Source organism: Corythoichthys intestinalis, chromosome 4, assembly GCF_030265065.1.
Source record: "Corythoichthys intestinalis isolate RoL2023-P3 chromosome 4, ASM3026506v1, whole genome shotgun sequence".
NCBI lineage: Eukaryota > Metazoa > Chordata > Actinopteri > Syngnathiformes > Syngnathidae > Corythoichthys > Corythoichthys intestinalis.
This window is the reverse complement of record NC_080398.1, coordinates 19,039,631-19,062,065: the sequence shown is the minus strand read 5'-3', so window position 1 is coordinate 19,062,065 and position 22,435 is coordinate 19,039,631. Positions and strand designations below refer to the sequence as shown.

General features: G+C 39.1%; 1 protein-coding gene across 2 annotated transcripts in view; it reads right to left on the bottom strand.

Moving 5' to 3' along the window:
* Nucleotides 1-22,435, bottom strand: part of kcnn3 (potassium intermediate/small conductance calcium-activated channel, subfamily N, member 3) — a 218,485-nt gene that overhangs the window by 103,282 nt on the left and 92,768 nt on the right. For both annotated transcript variants that reach the window (XM_057834614.1, XM_057834615.1), the window contains exon 4: nucleotides 451-747. In XM_057834614.1, coding sequence (XP_057690597.1) covers nucleotides 451-747 — 297 coding nt within the window. The remainder of the gene's footprint in view (nucleotides 1-450; nucleotides 748-22,435) is intronic.

The window sequence follows — 22,435 nt, the reverse complement described above, 5'->3', positions numbered from 1 at the left end:
CGACACTTCTGGTAAATGGCTGATGTTGATGGCCAACAGCAGAATCTCAAAATTGGGATTAAAACGGCTACTTGGTTTGTTTTATCAACAAAAGGACTGCGGATTAGAGTAGCTCAGTGAAATCCAGTCTTATCTGATTCAGTAACATACCCTCTGACATGACAGTAAGACAGTTCTAAAACATTGTGAATCTTTTGTAGATTAATTTGAAAAGACCTTCACTATACTTAATAGATGAGTGGATTCAAAAAAAAAAAAAAATCATTTGAACATTTAATTAAGTCAATCTTTTGTGACCAGAGCCAGCGTATCATTGCTGCTAGTCATACCACACTTCGAGAACCGCTGGTCTACTTGTATATGATTGAGTGCGACTGTCTTTAGTTTTACCATTGACCCTAATGAGGGTAAGAATCATAGAAAAGGGATCGGTACGTTTCTACGTCTGACCTTATTCAGTGCACCTATACTCCTCGAGGAGGCGTCAGTGAAGAGTTTGCTGTGCAGGAGCATGACTCTGGCGATGAGGTAGAGGCGCAGGAACATGGGTACGCTTAACACCATGTCCAGGTCAGCCTCGGCCTGCGACGGCGCGTACGAGAAGGCCAATCGCGCCCGCCACTGGAACTTGAAGTCGCCGGGCACCGGGTGCACAGCCGACACCAGCAGCTCCAGAGCGATCAGCAGAACCCTCTCCATCGTCATGGCGATACGCCAGTCGTCCGCCCCGTTGTCGATGACAAACAGCTGCGGAGACAGGAGAGATGCGAGAAGAAGAGTCGACTTATCAGTACGCGTGATGGATGTGATCATTTAAGGCATTGCTTGCTTTTTTTTTAAAGGGCTAAACGGCTCTTGATCAGGATTTATTCAGCCTCGGTGCAGCCTCATTAGCACAACATACAACGACTCTAGTGTTTAGTACACTTGCAGAGTTATTTCGTGTCGGGCCTGCTTAGCAAAAAATCCAAAACAATGAGACGCGCTGCTTATCTCAGTACTCTCTGAGAAGGGAACGGCGTGACCGTCTCCTCTAATTGTACTTCTCCCCCCTGCTGTATACGAATGTTTTTGTTGCTAATTGCTGTGTTAATCTTGATGTTATGAAAGGGGACGTTAAAAGGAAAGCACTAAAGGACGGTTTCATTACATAGAGAGCTGAGAGTGGGTTAGGGTGGGGGTGCTGGGGAGAGGAGAAGGTGGAGGAAAAAGATGAATGAGGAGGAAATGAAAAGATAATACAAGGGCAGAAGATAAATCTGTTCTGGGACACTGATTGACGTCTGATTTGTTTGATTAAAAAAAAAAATCTTTCCCCATGAGGAGTCAAATTACAGGGTTGAAAAATGTAAAAATTGTATTAAACTAACCAAACTAACTGGAAATGTTTGAGATAATTGCTGAGGAAACTGTAACAAAGATTTTTAAAATACAGTCATAAATGCAAGCCAGTCTGTGACATAGTAACTAAGTTGTTAATTTCACCTAATGCTTATGTTATCTTACGCTTACCTTTTTTACCCACATTTTAAGAAACATGATTGTTACATTCATTGGAGACTCCAAGTTCCCAATGTGTCTGAAAAGTGGTTTGTCTGCATGTGTAGCTTCTCGCCCAAAGCCAGCTGAGATAGGTTCCAGCTTTCATTCAACCAACCACTCGAAGCAAGCACACATGGACTGTTTTGCAATCCATGGAACCAGAGAGCATTGAGAGATTAGCAAAGCATGTACAAAATTAGGGGTGTGACAAAATATTAAAAAGGTGATATATCAGGATACTTTGCATCCCAAAACGTTATCGAGATGCTCATTCCAAGAATCGAGATATCGTTTTATAAAGGTGTTAATGTTTAAAAGGAACCAACAAGTTGCTACCAAAATCTTCCACCATAATAGTGTCTCAGTAAACTCTATGCCATTGATGGCTCTCAATGCCCATGGCTCTCAATGCCCAATCCATTAAGGCAAGGAAGGGCGAATAAACATTTGTTCATTCAAAACCAGAGCATTCACAGTCACGTTCCGATTTTCGGTGCATGAACAGGTCACTTTCTGTTCATTTTAGGGCATTCACAGGTCACTTCCTGTTGATTTTGAGTAACTGCCTATTCATTTGGGAGATTCCTGTGTCACTTCCTGCTCTGCAACCCAAAATCAACAGGAAGTGACTCATAAAATGCCCCCAAATCAACAGGAAGTGACTGAAAATCAATAGGTAATGACCTGAAATGGCCTAGAATGACCTAGTTGATTGGCGTTGGCTGCCACTGACGGTCATAGAAGTGGGAGGGGCCCGTTTGACGTAGGAGGGGTTTATTCATTGCCACTCTATCAGTTCAAATGGATTGGACTAGTTGTAAACTTACAGCAGAAGGATGAAAATAGCCTATTTTATACGATTTGTTGAATATTCCAGAATGATTTCCTGACCAATGTATCGATAATCGTTGTATTGCCGTATTGTGAGATCATCTGTATCGTGAGGTTTGCATCGCAAATCGTATCGTATCGTGAGGTGCCAAGAGATTCCCACCCCTATTGGATTCAGGTGTCACGATATCATAACATTTATACAAGTACGGATATATCTTGTATAGACGAGTTTCCTGTGCGAAACATGAGCGGCGCCATCGTTGATAATTTCTGCTCCAAACTTCCGGTTCAGACAGAACAACATGAAATGCGGTTGAAGTAAGCACTGTGTTGACAAAGTTAAAACTGCAAAATCAAACCAGAGGAACCCACAGAATCTCCAATGGATTAAAATTTTTAATCGAGTTAATCACAGCTTAAAAATTAATTAATCGTATTTAATCGCAATTCAAACCATCTCTAAAATATGCCATATTTTTCTGTAAGTTATTGTAGAAATGGAAAGATAAGACTGATATATACATTCAACATACATACATACATAAGCACTGTATTTGTTTATTATAACAATAAATCCACAAGATGGCATTAACATTATAAACATTCTTTCTGTAAAAGGGATCCACGGATAGAAAGACTTGTAATTCTTAAAAGATAAATTTGATTACAAGTTATAGTAATTTTTATTTTCAGAACCCTGTGTATGTTCTCGTTTTAATTCGTAAAATTTTCAATCAAAAAATAAACTAATAGCTCACCATTGTAGAAGGTAGTGATTGAAATACACAAGGTGTCAAGGGCGAGTTTTAAATTAATTAGAGAGCTAGCCAAGTTTTTCTAGTGCATTTTGCCCCTCAACTGACGCCGTAGTTTCCGGGTTCATTGTACCTTACCTTCATTTGAGTGTTGACTTCACAACGTACGAGATCTCTGATAATTTGTATATTGTGACTAAATATTGCCATATAGTGTATTTGCTGAGCTAAACAAAATGTTTGAATAGAGTTTGACCAAAGTCTGAGTATTATTTTGCATGGCTGTTTTGATTGGGAATGCCAGTTCTCTTTGCATTGAGCATCATTGCTTTTGGTGAACATTTTTTTTTTTTTGAGGGATAGGAATATTATTTTTGTTGTGCTTTCAGTAAATGACACTGTAGCGACTTAACTGTTCTGCCCAAATGCATGATGGGAAGTTGGGCAACCATGACTGTCAGCGGTGGCTGCAAATGGTATATCTTCTCTGCATTGTGTTCAATACAAGGTGTTAAGAAAAATATTATGTCCTGTCACTCTTCCCCACTTTGCTCGCCACAATAGTTATAATTGTTGTGGAAGAGATGCCAAAGCTTATGCCAATAAATAGTGTGGCCCCAATGAATGCCTGTATCCACTCCACTTGCTTGTCTCTGCCTCTTAGCTCTCAATATACATAAAACGGTGCCATTGTAGTCTGTTTGCGGCAATGCATGAGTGGGTCGTTCCCCGCATGCGTTAAATGTGTTAAATATTTAACGTGATTTAAAAAATGAATTACCGCCCATTAACGCGATACGTTTGACAGCCTTAATATATATCTAGATAGATGTTAGAAGTGGAATGTTTTGATCAATGACCAGCTAGTAGCTACAATGCGCCGGTGGGGTTATACCTCGCCATGCGCCTTAAATCGAAACCAGCTGCAGACAATAAGTTAAGGATGTGCCTACCTATGGATCTACCTAAAAAATTATGTTTGTTCTTATCACTTCGTTGATCATTCATGGACAAAATTATAACAACCTGTGCTGTCACGTTCGGCTGCTTGTCAATTTTTTACATTTCAGAGTGTGGACGGTGTTACCTGGACGCAGGGGCATACAATGCTCATCAGCTCCGTATTTAAACAAAGGCAACCCAGGCAAGGGTACCAAGATTTTAACTTGCTGGTCGCCATTCGCCACTTGTTCTGTCTAGTCGCATTGTATTTGCTAGCTTGTTCGTCAGCCGGTTTTTGTTCTGTTATTCCCCTACATTGTGCAGGTATTGATTGTATTTATTTTTTGTTATTGGTTCTTTGCCCACAGCTTAATAAGGTATTATTGATCCACGTCGACCTATTGTCACGGACCCTTTTTGCTATTCCTCTTTTTTGCATCTCTCCTGATTGTTGCCTGCTCTTGGGTCCAGTCTTGCTTTCCGTATTCGCGGACCATAACATGTTCAGCCTGTGTTAACATAAGGTGTAGATTGATACGCCGGCCACTTGATTGACCAAAATGAGGTGAAATTACAAATAATATAACAGGTGCCGAATGCAGAAGGGCTGACACGGATTTTGTTGTTACAAGGAAATACAAGGTATGTAAATATAAAGAGAAATAGTATGTCATTCTTTTTTATTGCAGATATTGATCACAATAAAACATTTGGACAACATGATTCCAGTTCTTGTTTTATTTAAAACAATTGGTGCATGTGCAAAACAGGCCAATAATTCACAATTTATAAAATTATTAGAAAAATATTAACGAAAGTTAATAGAGCTAGAGTTAGGAAGTTAGTAATAGAGTTAAGAAGAGCATAAGTCGAGCCTTCCCACATCAAAGTAGAACACACGTAGTCTTGATATATGTCCATCAACGTACAGTAAGTGTTGTTGTGAGGCACATCAAGACTACGTTCATACCGCAGGTTTTAATGCACAAATCCAATTTTTTGTCAGTCTGTTTTTTGGCGTGCCCGTTCAGACTACCTTTGTCCATTGAGCCCGTTCAAGTATCACACATGTGCACTAATTCGCAGTCCGAGATGCGCTCAGCAAAGTGACCCGCATGCGCAGAAGCATCAAAACAAATTACACATGCTAGCTGTTTGTCATTGCAAGGTGATCATATTTTGATTTCACACAACTAACAGACATTAATAATTCCCGTTTAGTTTTATATTCAAAGTTTATATTGACTGATAGAACGCATACACGCACACACATAAGCCTTGACGTGTTTACGTGAAATGACGTGGGTGCGTCAGTTTGCCCCGACTCGGCCATGTATGCAATTATGAAATATTGCTCATTCGGCACTCAGAATGAAAATCAAAAATTGTCAGGCTTATTCTTTTCTTCATTTTATTTTTTTATGACTGTGGTGAAGCCCGCTTCATGCGTAAAAGCAGAGTTCAAGCTAGGCGCTAATGCCTACATCGCTGCCGTCCTCCGTACCTCTTGCTCTTTGCTGACGTAATTGCTGCATGAATTCCGATTTGGGAGACTTGACAGTTCAGACCGCCAGCTACATTCTGGAAAAATCTGGCCCAGATCGGATTCGAACCACATACAAAAGTGACTCAGATCGGATTTGAAATGGTCCACTTCTATGCGACTTGTCATGTTCAGACCGTCAAGTTAATGCCTCACTCGAGTCGGAAAAACATGGAAAAATCGAGTTCGTGCATTACGACCTCTAGTATGAACCTAGCTCAAGTTGTCTTCCCTTGCCTAACAGCATTTCCACCTGGAAACAAACAAACAAAAACGTGTAACACTTGCATTTATGGGTTTACATAATTGTGCCATCCTACACGTACTGATTAGCAACAAGCTAGCAGAAGATAGCATGTACTACAGCCACAGCAGTACAGTAGTTGTAGTATATAATATTAAACATCATCATAATTACATTCATTATCGTAATAACAATATCAAAGAGAACAAGTCGTTTCATGCACAAGATTTTAGCTTTAGTATTTTTTGAGCACCGGACACATGAAAATGCAGAGATAGGAAGAACATACCTTCCATAACACCAGCGGCAACAAGGCTACATAAACACCCGGTCTTTGTGGCGGCACAGGCTTGGTTCCACATATGCCTTAATGAACATGTTGTCCTCCCATGTCGTGATGATTGCAGATGGATGCGGTATTTCCAGATTGTCTTTTTTCAGGGATTTTGATGAGTGATGCCACTCCAGCTTCACTGTTGTTTTGGATGGAGAAAATGTAAATTGGAAGTCGCGAGCAGAAATGCGGAAGTAAAGCGGAAGTACCTGGGAAACTTGTCTATAGCACTTTCCCCCCTTTAAGGAACTCAAAGCGCCATGACACTGGTCTCTTACTGATGATTAGGAATGGGAATTGATATGATTTTTACGATTCCGATTCCATTATCCATATTACTTAACGATTCGATTCTTTATCGATTCTAATTTGGGGAAAAAGAAGAACAAACGTTGTGATTAGCATCGAGTTTTGTTAATCAGAAGTCACAACCTTCCAAACTCACAACGAGGTCAAAAGAGGCCCAAAGCCTCAATGTTAACTGTGGCAGTAAGTGGCAAATATACAAGAATGTGTAACATTTTACTGAAACATTTTTCTAATAGAAAGAAAAAATATTGGTATATATTGGCATATAGGTCGTTGTTCTGCCTTTACCAATATGTGTTAAAGAGTATTATTATTAACATTAGGCTATATTGAAATGCATGCCTTTTAGTTTTTATGGCGCTTTTAGTGGGGGCGCCCTTGCGCTTCCTCATGCGAAGAAGAACTTGCTCACGTGAAGGAGAACGCGCTTACACGCGAAGAAGAGCAGTTACAAAGTTAGTGAGAGAGGGAAACACTGCTATGAGCCTACGTTCTTTGTTAATGTTTGTAAAATACTGTATCTACAGAGGCAATGCCTGTATGTATCATTCCACTTGAGATCGGACACTGAAATCCAGTTGTGTAGTGGTTTGAACGATGTGCTAATGCTAGTGAACAAATGCTAACCGTTTGTGTTACTACTGTATTAGCAGCTAATCATCGCTGATTTACGTTGATGCGAACCTGTTTGTTATTGGGGACGAAATTAATTTGTTTCATTTCTATTTTTAGTTTCACTCTTCAAGTGATGGTTTAATAAAGTCAGCAAATTATACCAACGTCTTCTGCATCGTCATTTGGGAGTTTAGCTAGCTGTATAGCCAGGACTAAACCTTAGCGTCTCGGTGAGGACTAGTACAGTCGTATTCCCTCCCGATGCAGTTATCTCCACCTTGCAATGACTGCAAGTCGCTTTGTTGTAATTTTTCCTCGTGAAATGAAGACTAGGGTTGGGCATCGTTTGAAATTGAACGATTTCGGTTCCAATTCCGATTCCACGTTTCGATTCCGGTTCCGAACGATTCCCGATTCCGATTCTTTTAAGAGGTAGGGTAAAAAAAAAAAAAAAAAAATGCAGGGTCCAAAAACTTGCATAGTTTATATTAAAGTCTTGACTTCTCGGCGTTTTTTGAAATTAAATGAACTTCTCACAGGGCTAAATATAACTTGTATATAAATATCAGTCTTTAAACTCGAGCAATTATTTTCCGCTCGGCGGTCAGGGCATCGAAACAAGGAATCGAAATTTAAAAATTCGAACGATTCCGGGAGCATCGGAGTGTTAGAACCGGTCCCCATCGATGCTCGATGCCCGCTGCCCAACCCTAGTGAAGACACACTTTCGAGCGTTTGAACCTACGTGCTGTCATTGTTATGTTTACGGCTGCAATGCTCGTGCTAAACCATCGTAACCTTTCATTTTCACCCTCTTTCGTGGTGAAGTGTAGCCAAACTTTGGAGCGAGTGGTTCTTGGCGCGATGCTAGTTTGATGCGTCTGGACAATAAGACACGTCACGTCACGTGATGACGCAATGCGCGTCTTTAGGAATCGTTAAAGGGATTGTTAAGACTTTTTCATTGTGATGTCGAGGCCTCGAAACACTAAGAACCAGTTCGGCATTGGAGTTGGATTTTGATTCCCATCCCTACTAATGATGCAGCATCAGGAGCAATGTGGGAATCCTTATCTTGCTAAAGGATACTTTGACATAGCCACCAGGGCAGGGTGATCGAACCCGAAACCTTTGGGTTGCAAAACGACTACCCCTGATCCATGCCACCAGTATAATAACTTCTTCCTTAGGTTAAAAAACAACATGTCTCCTTTAATACACCAACTCTCATGATAGATATTCAATAAATCTAGCATAGCCCTCGGAGTACTTCCCCAATCAAGCTTTAGAGTATAAGAGTATTGGCAACCCGAGAACTGTTATATAAATAAATGCAAACCACAAGGGGTTTGACATCCCTGTAGCAAACATCTAAGCACATGCTTTTATTCTTTATTCCACAGCTTGACTCACATCTTTGCAGAGTAAATAAAAGGTTATGATTAAAAATAGAGAGTGAACGCTAAAACGAAACACCTTTGTACCGGTAGTAAGAATTAGGGACTCTGAGCCGCCGAGGGAAATGAACTGTCACTTTTTTATTTGCATGACACATTTCAAGGGGATTGAGCACACTCTAACGTCTCTTCAGGAAAACAAATGAAAAACGGGATGTCACGAGAAACTGTGTGGTTGTTGGCTATCTGATGACGATCCCTGCCTTGACCACCTAAGGATGCAAACCCTATAGTCCATCATTAAGTGGTCACTGGCTCTGCAGGAAGCATGTTTTCCTGCGTGCTAACATGTGCACATACACACTCATTTAGCGCTAACGGTGGAAGCCATGTAGGAGGCCTCAGGTCAAATGCTGGACCTTGCTTTTTAACCAAACGTACATGTGTGTGCATGCCCACGTGAAAGTGTCTGTGTGTGTGTGCAGGCCCAGCCTCGTCATGGTGACTGTTGCCACGGTGACAACATCAAAAAGCAGCCAAGCTTAATTAGGATCCCCAGTGAGAGCGAGGGAGCAGCAGGAAGACGGCGGAAGGGAGAGAATCAAAAAAAGAAGCAGAAGAGTGAAACATGTTTAGAGACGAAAGCGAGAAGAAAAGGAAGGGAGATGGAGGTAAAATGATGGAGGTGTGTGTGAGATGCAGAGATAGGGAGGTGCAGACTGGCTGTGTCAGATTTTGGTGGCCACATCTCATCTCCTCAGGCTGACAATTAAAACATTTGGAAGTAGAGTGAACAATCCCGAAGTGGAATGTACTTTACTGTTAGTAAATGATAATGGGACATAAAAACATCACAAAACCCACCTCCACATTAGAAAAAAAACTTCAAATGATTAAAACTCTGATTCTGAGTGTCTGCTAACTGATGAAGTGTAAAATTAAATAATCAAGAAGGGTTACTGCAGGTCTGAAACGATCTACATACGCGCACTAAAATCATGCTAAGTGTGCACTTGAGAAGCAGCATGTGTACCACCCAGAGAGGTGGGGTATTAGCCATGTAAGCTGTATGGTGATAATTGAAGGAATCAATTTTTAAACCCTTTCAGGGATGGTGTTTACGACAGTGGAAAGCTATTCAAAACTTGACACTTAAAGACGTTTATCGAAAAATTTATGATTTTTGGTCATTAAAAAAAAAAACACCTAAAAATTAGCGATTACCATCTTTTTCAGACTATAAGTCGCAGTTTTTTTCATAGTTTGGCTGCGGATGCGACTTATGCTCTGGAGCAACTTATGTGTGAAATTATTAACACATTATGATATCATTTCACATGTTTTTTGGGTGTTTTGGAGTGACATTGATTGTTTGGTAAACTTGTTAGCATGTTCTTTATGCTATAGTTATCTGAATAGTTCTTAATAGCTATGTTACGTTAACTTACTTATGTTACGCGTTCGCATTTCGTTGTTCATGCATCATTTAACATTATCATACTGTACACTTATTCAGCATGTTGTTCTCAATTGCATTTTTTTTTAATTGCCTTTCAAGATGACATAGCTGTTCTATGTGTTGGATTTTATCAAGTAAATTTCCCTCAAAAATGCGACTTATACTCCAGTGCAACTTATATATGTTTTTTTTCCTTTTCGTTGGGCATTTTATGGCTGGTTCGACTTATACTCAGGTGCGACTTATAGTCCGAAAAATACAGTATAATTTTTATTTTTATAATGACGAATTAATTTATAAATGAATGCCATTTCAATAAAAACTACATTAATGAAATTAGGAAGAATAAAAACAAAAATTTGTCCAGACTAATATTTTTTACTAGGAGCACAGTGGCCCCTAACTTAAAATTTTAGGGACGCACTCAGAAGATTCCAGGGCGCACACTGTAAGTCGACATGGAAAGTTTTCCTCTAATTTTCACTGTTTAACCCAGGGGTCCCCAAACTTTTTCCCGTGAGGGCCACATAACTTTCCCTTCTCTATGAGTGGCCGGGGTCAGTTTGTAACAGAAAAAGTGCGACGATTGCAGGAGTGCATAGATGTAAAAATTATTGTTTTTCAGAAAGCCACAATCAAATAACCCTTTCTGGATTCTTCACGGAACAACAGTAAATAAAATAATAATAATAATAAATAATAATAACACTATTAATTAAATAGATAATGACCAAATAACCTTCTCTGAGTTCTTCACAGAAAAAGGCCAGAAAAAATAAATAACACTATTGAGAAAAAAAAAATCAAAATGCTCTCTGGTATTGTTCAGGGCGGGCCGTAGTCAACATAGAGGAGCATATCATTTTAACAGTGTGTGACCAGCACATACTTTATGATACCTCTCAGCATGATCTCCGGGACATAGATAAAAAAGCAGCAGTATGGGAAGTTGTTGGTGCTCAGAAAATTTCAAAATGCCCTCCAAATTCATAGCTATTCACATCGCCCGCCTCCAACTTCTTTTTCTTCTGCTGTATTTTCCTTGTTACATTACCACCAACCAGTGTTGTTTTCGTCAACGATGACGTTAACAAAAATATTTCGTCAACGAACAATTTTTTTCATGAAGATGACTTTACGGTGACGCGCTGAAAATGTCTTGAGAGACTATAACATAATGAGATGGATGCCAGTTGTCGTCTGACGACAAGAAAACGAGATTAAAATTTGCACCAGTGTCCGTCATAAATTCACAATGTGTGATATTTTCTTATTGTATGTGTAGTTAGAACACATTTAGCAGTGTTTGGTCATGTCACTCATGCATACCTGTCAACCCGAGGCCGTTGGCAATCTTACAAATAGTGCCGTATGCTGTACAAATTGGTGACAAATCTTACAATGTTTTAAATAGCGTGCAATGTGAAACAAAAATAAAACTCAATTTTTAAAATAAAATGAATTTATTGGTAATATTGTCTCATTTAACCCGGTGCAGTCAAAGAACAATCAATATCTTCAGCTACATCATGATTACTAAAATTTAACAGTGACTTTTGTTATAATTGTATCAGTGTTTCCCCTAGGATTTTTTGAAGCTGTGGTGGTGGGCTGCATCGGAGTCGGACAGCCTCACCATGTCGTGCCACAGCGAATTTTTTTTCCTTCATTTTTCCCCCCAAGAAGAACCATAACAAAGATATATTTGAAATATTTCATTAGCCAGGCTAATGTTGTACCTCTCAGCTACAGTACATGTATGTAAAATGCGTAGCTGATTACAGCTACGTTACCCGATGTACTAATGCGACTTTTTTTCTCGTGGCAATAGTACGACTGACATCTCGTAGTGACTCAGGGTTGGCAACCCAAACTGTTGAAAGAGCCATATTTGACCCCCAAAAAAACACAAAAAAAACTGATACAGTATGTCTGGAGCCACAAAAAATTAAAAGCCTTTTACAAGCCTTATAATTATCGATACTAGCTATATTAGCCTACTATAGAAATACGTAATTAGCCTTCATGATTAAATGTTTGTTTTCCCTGCAGTGGATCCTATAGAGAATGACGCACCACGTGACTACTCTGTTGTACTATGCCACCACAAGTTTAACTTCATTACAATATTAATGAATTGAAAGAATGTTTGTGTCATGTTTGTCCTCCTAGAAATCCTATTAAAACAAAAAAATATGTTTCCCTCCCCCATCTTTTTCCATTAAAAAAAAAAAAAAAAGCTCCGAAGCATCGCTAAAGAGCCGCATGCGGCCCGAGAGCCGCGGGTTGCAGACCACCGTCGTAGTCCTCCTTTTTCCTTTTATTTGACCCTCATAAGTACTACATTACCACAACAATAACAGTCCTTCTGTCAACTGACCCATTTAGAGCACTGGGGGAATTCTAATAGCCGTGTAAAGAGTTTTACTTGATTCGGTGAGAAGGTGAATAGTTTTTTCCCCGTTGTTCGTAAACTAAATTTCCACACAAAGGCACGTCGAGGTACCATTAACTTAGCAAGGAGAGGTATGAGAGTCATTTTTCGAGTGTCCCAGAGCTCGCGAAATTTGGGTGGGGGGGGCGCATTTATCAAAGTTTGAACTGATAAATCGTTTACTGTGACCAACGCTCTGAAAATAGAGCAAGGCTTTATTTTGGGCCCCGCCTCTCCGCAGTCTCTCAGCGCAAGTTAGTCAAAGTTTGCTTTCCGTCCAAGACGGCCGTCCACCGCTCACTTTCGCCGAAAAGTCCGATCCAAATTATTGTAATGCCCCGGATATGGGCAAGAAGGAGAGAAGTCTGTATTTGCTTACCCACTTTATTGTGGTAACAATAATAAAGAAAAACAATAACAAAATAACAGCGGGCTGCTACAACATGCGACCGCTATCTCTCGCTATCTCGCTCGTTCTCCCATTCTTCCTACTCGTTCCCCTTGCGTCTCTTAAGGGGGGGGGCCTGCATAGTTACGAACATTAGGCTACAATACACAATGAATAGGTGTCCGCTGAACTCCTCCCACTCGGCTGCCGCTAGTTTGAAGCGGCCTTAAAAAATGTTTTTAATTTAAATAAATAAATAAAATACATCTCATTTGCCAGGCGTGGCGGCTTTCATTTTAGTGTGGCGGTGCGCCACAATCTGTTGAATATAGGGGAATCCCTGATTGTATGTAGCACTTTTGGCAATTTCTATCATGTCTTTTGACGGCTGCACTTCATGGCACTTCAGCTCGCAATACAGTTTGACTTGAAGGTAGTTCGTTAGTGTGTCCAATTATAAATTAAAAAAAGGTCTATTGATAAAATGAACTTACCGATGCAATCTTTGAGTCAGGGAACATTTCTTTTGCTAATTCTGAGAAGTGATCAGCAATAGTTGCAGGCAAATTGTGTTCGGCAACAAATTGGCAGAATAAAATCTCTGCTTTCGTCACTTTTCATTCTACACACTGTATCTTTATGACCAGTGTTGTTAATCTTTTTTTAAAAAAGTAATTAATTACAGTTACAAATTACTTCTCCCAAAAAGTAATCGAGTTAGTAACTCAGTTCCCTAAATGTAAGAGTAATTAGTTACTTGGCAAAGTAACTGGTGTTACCATTCATGTTTTCAAAAAACACAAAACAAAAAAAACATATTAACATTTGCTATGTTTGGAATCATTTAATGGGTCATTTAATGTTGTGAATCAACCGTTAAAGTTGTCAAAATTGCTCCCGTTTATGCATTAGTTACCTTCTGTCTACTTTCGACATGTGAAAGTTTTAAAACTGTTTCATCATTTAAAGATAGATTCAAGTCAAGATTTTGCCGATTTATGAGTATTTTAGATAAAAAGTTCGCTACGAAGGTTCACTACAACAGAGCCTTTCTGAGAAATCTACTGCTTTAAGATGGCGGCGGTTTTTACTAACGACGCCGAGTCTGTCATTTCGCATCTAGTTCTATGTGCATGTGATATTTAGTGTAGCATCAGGTGGGCGCAGATTGTAGGCTGCAGTCAGGAAATATTGGAGCCAACTAGCCTAGCATCGCGTTTGCTACATCGTCACAACACTCTTCCCTCCTTCCCCACTCCCGCTCTTCTCTCTCCGTGTCGCTGACTTTTCTCGCGTCATTCAACCAACGTAGTAACGCTTAGTAACGCACACTGTCTCGTTGCCGAAATGGCGAAAAAATTTGAACGGACAAAAAAAAAAAACGTAATGAACGAAAAACGTACAGATTTTGAACGTACGGCGTACACATTTAAAAATCAGCGCTCACTTGTACAAATTACACCAAAACTGTACAACTTGACAGGTATGCTCATGTGACGTGCTGTGCCCACACCCCCTTCGCCCCACACACAGGATTTAGCATGTTCTCATTCCAGGCTTCTTTTGTGAAACGTGTCAGGTGCTGCTTGGTAAGTTTTGTTTTCTTATCTTGGCTATGCCATGTTGCTTTAGCCTTTAAATGTCTGTACTGAGTGATCATCACACCCTAAACTAAATTGCCGCGTTAGCATAGCATTCGCATTAGCATTTAGCACGGTGACTCTGTGTCTTCTTAAACTCTTGGAAAACATTTTACATACAGTTCGTGGCATCCAGGTGAGTTAAATTAATAGTAAATAATGTGCTGTTTTCTTGCTGAGTGTGTATTATCATCATGAAAATGGTGATGTCCTTGAAGACTATAGTTATGTGCTTGTCTGTCATGTACATTCGAAATTGTTGGAAACCTTTATTTATTTATTTATTCATTGGCTAAAACTTTTGAAGTTTATAGACGAAAAAATTTTGAGAATTGTCGACTAAAACTAGATGAAATTTGAATTTTCGTTGACTAAAACTAGACAACGATGAACACATTTAGACTAGGGCAGACAAATGATTCAAATTTTTAATCGAGTTAATCACAGCCTAAAAATTAATTAATCCTAATAAATCGCAATTCAAACCATCTATAAAATATGCCATATTTTTCTGTAAATTATTGTTGGAATGGAAAGATAAGACACAAGACGGATATATACATTCAACATACTGTACATAAGTACTGTATTTGTTTATTATAACAAATTGACAAGATGGCATTAACATTAACATTCTGTTAAAGCGATCCATGGATAGAAAGACTTGTAGTTCTTTTAAGATAAATGTTAGTCCAAGTTCTATATTAAAACCCCTCTTAATGTTTTCATTTTAGTAAATTTTGTAAAATTTTCAATCAAAAAATAAACTAGTAGCTCACCATTGTTGATGTCAATAATTAAACAATGCTCATGGTGCTTAAACCCATAAAATCAGTCGCACCCAAGCGCCAGCAGAGGACGATAAAACTCCAAAAAACACAAGTAACAAGTTGGCATTGCACTGTGCTGTCATTTTAATCTGTTTGAGCGGGTCATGTGCGTTAATTGTGTCAAATATTTTAACGTGATTAATTAAAAAAATTAATTACCGCCCAATAACGCGATAATTTTGACAGCCCTAATTTAGACATGACAAAAATATGACTAATAATAAGTATTTTCGTCCAAAAGACTAAGAAGAAAATTAAAATGGCTGCCAAAAACAACACTGCCACCAAGTAGTTCATTTAATTGTGAATAAGTGTGTCAGCAAAAAAAGAAACAAAAATGCAGTGTTATTGGTTGCGCATGTGCAAGTAGATTAAAAAGGTACTCCCACTGGCTCTGATTTTAGTCGCAAAATGCAACCACTTGGTTGCTGCCTGGAGCCTTGACACTAATTACAGCCCCGAGTAACTCTTTAAAGTTGAACATTCATTCGGCCCTTGTCAAAATAGATAGGACGTCTAGCTGCGTCAATGGCAGCCAATGAGTTACATGAAAATACAAACAAATTTTTAGACGTTTTAACAAAAACAGTCCAGAGAAAGGCTGAAAAGTTAGCAACAAAGTTGACAACATTGAGCAGTGACAATGACAAAGCTTTGTCCCAATTGTTATGGCAATTAAAGTTGCACTCTACATTTGCATGATACTAAACCAAGCAGAAAAATGTCATGTCAGAGACCTTTGATTAAGACACCTGGGAGAGCTCCATGCAGTAGAACATTACAGCATAACATCTGTCATTTAGATATTTCCTGTCACTATCATTTGGCACTGTAATTAAGGAAAGTGGCACATGAATCTCCTCGAGGCAGGAATTTCATCATCATCCACAAAAAGTAGAAAAACCTTACATACTATGCAGGAACTATGCTGCGTCCACTTCAAGCATGGTAGATTGGATTTTTTTTAGACATTAATGAGAGAAAATATTTATTTTACATACATGTGAGTAAACCTGTTTGGAGCCTGGCCTGGAGGTAATGTGTGGGTGCAGAAAGAATTTTCTAACCCTTACATTTATTTATTTAACTCATTGGCTGCCATTGACGGCGCTAGATGTCCAATCTATTTGTACTGCAAGGGGCCAGTGAAACATGAGCATTCACAGCTAGTCTTCCCACTTTGATGATTTGGACGTCAATTGCATCAATGGCAAGCAATGAGTTAAACTTTTTTCCCCCCTGTTTTAATTTCATTAAATTGTTCTTTGAAGATGCTCATTTTCAATATACCGTATTGGCCCGAATATTAGACGGCCCTGATTATAAGGCGACCCCCTCTTTTTCAAGTCTCAAGTTTGAAAAAAGACTTTTTGAACACCAAATTAATTTTTATACAGAAAATAAGTACAGTACATCCGAAACAAATGAGTATAACAATATATTTGAGCGAAAAAAAAACATGTTATTTTGCCCCATTCAAATCTTAATATCTGAACATTTAAATATGTAAACTAAAGTGCACTCACATTCGTAAATGAATGGCTTCTGGTTTTTGAAATGTAAATAAACCAATCTATTGTGATAAAACAACAAAATTGCAATAACTGCATTAACCATCAAAGTGAAGTCTAACTGTAACTCTAGTCTTGAAACAAATCTGAATAAGAAAAAACATTGCAATAAAAAATGCAAACTGGTTAAAGTGCCTGTGACACGAAAAAGCATGTTTATTTCATAATACACGCGGTATTTTATGCCCCTGAATGATATGGGCCGCTTGGATGTGTGTGGAAGCGATCGCTATTTTTATTTAGTTTTTTGAATCCCGCGCCATGAAAATGAGTGACTTCCGGCTTCGGTCTTGCATCAAGGAGGAGGGCGCTGTGACGTGTACGGTAGAAGACGTCCTCTTCACGCTACAGTGTACTGTTGTGTATGAGGACGAAGGATTCAGTTGATTTTGCGGATTAATACGTTTATTTTTCGCATCACGCCAGCCAAACGGCTGCAGAAAAATCATTCTGTATGAGGGAGAGGCGTATGCGCCTTTTTGGAGTTTCAAAAGGTTCCCATTCACCGCGGGTATTTACTGTGGGACCATTGGACTTACGAGGAAGTGAGTAAACATCTTGTTTTGTATTATGTCAAATACGAATACAGCGATTACAAAGTAAACACTACAAACTTCCTTTAAATGAAGGACTACTTACGTTTGATCATTGATAGGCATGTAAAAAGCTCTCCTAATGCTAATTAGCAGCAGCACGTTAGCTGCACAACAAATCCAGCCACCCTCCTCCGGGGAACGAACTGTAAATTGCTCTCCGCCGGGCGGTTTGCCGATCCACTAAGACAATCGACAACCGGGTCGTCATGTCAAATAATCCAGGATAGTTATGTGTGATTTTCCACTTCGAAGACTTTGAAACATCACTCGGTTCGGGTTAGCATGTCGGCTAGCTGTCATGGCTTCTGGTTTGTTTACATTCTCCGAAGCCGGGGAAGGGAAATGACATATGTCCGATTTAGGTGTCATAAAATATCGTTCGGGAGGTGCGACAGTAAAGGTGAAGTCGACATTTTTGACCATTATGGAGTAATTTTGCCATGTCGTCCTGAATAAATGCATTTTTATTATTTCATATTCCATTCAGCACAAAACTGTTATTTGTCATGAACATGCCATTTATTTAGCAATTGGGGAAAATACTTGGATAAAAAGAATATCCTGTAAAAATATTGAAGTAAAGAGAGAGAAACAATGACATTTTGCCGCACTCTTCGTCGCGTTTTCCTCGTTGTGAATAGTTCCCCCTCGACGGGCTGACTGGTCCTTCTCAAGCCATTTATATAGCTTTTGGGGAAAATACTTGGATAAAAAGAATATCCTGTAAAAATATTGAAGTAAAGAGACAGAAACAATGACATTTTGCCGCTCTCTTCGTCGCGTTTTCCTTGTTGTGAATAGTTCCCCCTCGACGGGCTGACTGGTCCTTCTCAAGCCATTTATATAGCTATTGGGGAAAATACTTGGATAAAAAGAATATCCTGTAAAAATATTGAAGTAAAGAGACAGAAACAATGACATTTTGCGGCTCTCTTCGTCGCGTTTTCCTCATTGTGAATAGTTCCCCCTCGACGGGCTGACTGGTCCTTCTCAAGCCATTTATATAGCTATTGGGGAAAATACTTGGATAAAAAGAATATCCTGTAAAAATATTGGAGTAGAGAGACTGAAACAATGACATTTTGCGGCTCTCTTCGTCGCGCCTTCCTCGTTCTGAATAATTCCCCTTCAATGGGCTGAATAGTAAAACCGATGAGCCCAGTCTACCGCTGACGTCATCCACCTGTTGGGGACGCTAAAGCCCCATAATGGTAGGCGTGGCTAACCGCCAGATTAAAAGACTAATTTCTCGTCATCTTTGCTTTTCTAAATTGTTGTATATAGTCGAATCGTCTCAAAATATGATTCTAATTCACATAATAATGCCATTTAAGACTTTTTTTCTCGTGTCATATGCTCTTTAAACTTGAGAGTAGCTGAGATGTCATGACAGAACATCTCTTCAATGATATCTGGCGCCATCTAGCGTCGTGAATGGGGAACGTAGCTGAGATCTGTCATGACAGAACATCGCGTCAATGATATCTGGCGCCATCTAGCGGCGTGAATGGGTATGACGTCTAGACCGCGAATATAAGACGACCCCCTCTTTTTCATTCTTATTTCAACGCAAAAAACACCGTCTTATATTCGGGCCAATCTGGTATTAGGAAATGGGTCCCCAACTGGTGGACTGTGTTCCGAGTCTGGACCCCAGCACCATTTTGTCTGGACATCCAATCATTTTTGTTAATTAATAAAAACAAATACAGTAGTACCTCGACATACGATCGCTTCGACACACGATCTTTTCAACATCTGAAGTAAAATTTGACTTGCCATTTGTTTCTTCATCCGACGACATGCTAGGAGTACGACGAGTTATGACAGCGCCGCAGTTTCTTTGTCTTCCGCAAGACGGACGCATGGCGGATTTTGTTGTGAGAGAAATCAAAATGGGTTCCAAGAAGGTTAGTGCAGGTGGTGAAAAAAAGGTGACACTTATAATTGAAATGAAGATGGAAATGACAGAAAAATCTGAGCATGGTGTGCACGCCCGTGAATGTCTACGAACTCGACGGTCATCCTCCGACCTCCGTTCACCAGTCCATATAAGTTAAGGTGACAATTGTTATTGTTGTAACATCGCCAAAGAAATTGCCAGCTTTGCCAGGTCTTTAATCATTTATTTCAGAACTTGTGCAACACAACACGCCTACTGTCCGCTGCAGCTGACGCCAACAACAGAACATGAAAAGTGAAAGTAAAAACTCTAATGCACCTCTCTCACTCTGTCACATCAGCCACGCAGTGCATTCAGGTACACCACACAAAACATATCTGCTATATTAGAACCCGAATTGTTACATTACAGGTATTATCATTATTATTACTATTATTATATTGTTATTCCGATATGTATTTATAATTTATTTGTTTTGCTCTGTGCAATTGCTATTTGCAATAGCATTAGCAGTATTTATTAAGAATTTAGTGTAGTGTTTTCAGGCTCTGGAACGAATTAATGGAAATATAATGTATTATGGGAAAATCCTGCTCGACGTACGACCATCTTGATTCACAAACAATGTCCTGGAACGAATTAACTTTGTATGTAGAGGTACTACTGTATATTTATAAGTGCTGCAACAATTAATCGATTAACTCGAGTATTCGATTAGAAAAAAATATTCGAATTAAATTTTGTTGCTTCGAGTATTCGTTTAATTGAAGTGGCGTTGTCATGGTTTATTTTGAAAGTGTTTGGATTTCGTTTTATTAATTAGGGTGGATACACTTACACTCTGGTCTGCCTCATTTCACATGGTTTAATCCAACTGCTCCCTGTTTAGACCAACGTAAGGTAAGTTTTTGTTTGAGCTCTTGTTTTTAATGCATTCTTAATTTAGTTTATAGTTATATTTAGCCGTTTTTTTGTGGGAATATGTGTCCGAACCATTTGTTCGGAGCATTGTAAAAAAAAAAAAAAAACGTTAGCATTTTATAGCATTTAAGCTAGCGGAATTTTCCTATGTAAGTAAGCCAATTTTTCTTTTGTTGTACATAGATCCTTATTTAATTAATTTTTTTTATACCGTTTGTCGTTCAGCTCAGGTATTTTAATTTTTTATGTTTCTTATCCAATTACTCAATTATTCTAACTAACTAGTTCATCGATTGATCGACTACTAAAATAATTGATGGCTGCAGCCCTAATATTTATACATAAATACATTCTTATTAACATATTTAGCCGGCATGCTTAAGGGCAACTATCTCTGCACCTTTAAGCAGCAAACCAAAGCCGGTTGCAAATGTTGCGCTGTCTGCGCAAGAGGTACTTGCTTTTAACATAACAAACAACTGAATTATGGCGTCGTCTAAAATTAGAAAAGTAGACTTTGAAAACCGCATCTTCTGAAACGAGAGGACTGAAGCTTATGATTTCATTTTGCCAGCAGCAAGTTCTACTAGGCCAGTGTGTCTTATATGCAGAGGTAGGTTGAGTAGCCAAAAATTTTACTCAAGTAAGAGTAGCATTACTTCAAAATATTACTCAAGTAAAAGTAGTCCTTCAAAAAATGTACTCAAGAAAAAAAGTATTTGGTGTAAATACTACTCAAGTAATGAGCGACATTGTGAGTAACTGCTTATATTTTTGTTGGATTATTTTATTTTTTAAACAATGGTATTCTTTTTCTGAGAACAAATTTATCTACCGGTATATGGACTATTGCTATAATAATACTGTACAAGAACCCATTACATAATCACATTAAGCCAAACAAGCTAAAAAAAAAAAAAAAAATCATTCCGTTGAGAAAAAAATAAAATAAAATTAATGAAGCATTATTCGTGGAGAAAATAGTTCCAAATTTGAATAGTGAAGCATTCCTTCATAATTACTATTTTGAAATTAAAAGGATCATAGCTCCAGTTTTGTGTGGTCAGTCGGTGCCAAATAAAAACTGAGAGAGAGGTTAAAATCTGCGCTTTCTAGTCATGTTGAGGGCACCACTCTGTATCAAATACTTGAGTTTTTACAGTGCTTTAAAGACCACATGATTGAACAGGCTGGCGTGAAGATTAGGGATGGGAATCGAAATCTGATTCCAATTCAGAACCGGTTCCGAGTGTTTCGAGGCCTCGACATCACAATGAAAAAGCCTTAACGATCCCTTTAACGATCCCTAAAGACGCATATTGCGTCGTGACGTGTCTTGTTGTCCAGACGCATCAAACTAGCATGGCGCCAAGAACCACTCGCTCCAAAGTTTGGCTACACTTCACCAGGAAAAAGGGTGAAAATGAAAGGTTACGATAGTTTAGCACGAGCGTTGCCGCCGTAAACATAACAATGACGTAGGTTCAAACGCTCGAAAGTGTGTCTTTACTTCACAAGGAAAAATTACAACAAAGCGACTTGCAGTCATTGCGAGATGGAAATAACTGCATCGGGAGGGAATAGACTGCACTGTCCTCACCGAGACGCTAAGGCTCAGTCCTGGCTATACAGCTAGCTAAACTCCCAAATGACTTTGCAGAAGACGTTGGTATAATTTGCTGACTTTATTCAACCATCACTTGAAACTAAAAATAGAAATGAAACAAATAAATGTCGTCCCCAATAACAAACAGGTTCGCATCAATGTAAATCAGTGATGATTAGCTGCTAACACAGTCATAACAAACAGTTAGCATGCGTTCGCTAGCATTAGCACTCGTTTAAACCACTACACAACTGGATTTAAGTGTCCGATCGCGAGTGGAAACACACAACAACAACACAGAAGATGATACATACAGGCGTTGGCTCTGTGGATATTTTGCAAACATTAACAAAGAACGTAGGCTCGTGGCAGTGTTTCCCTTTCTCACTAACTCGCTCACTGGCTTGGATGCGGCATTTCTTCTTCTTCGCGCTCTCCTTCGCATGAGGAAGCGCAAGGGCGCCACCACTTGAGCGTGAAAGCGCCATAAAAACTAAAAGGCATGCATTTCAATATACTGGTAAATAAAAACAGGGGTCCCCAAACTACGGCCCGCGGCTCCATATTTGGTC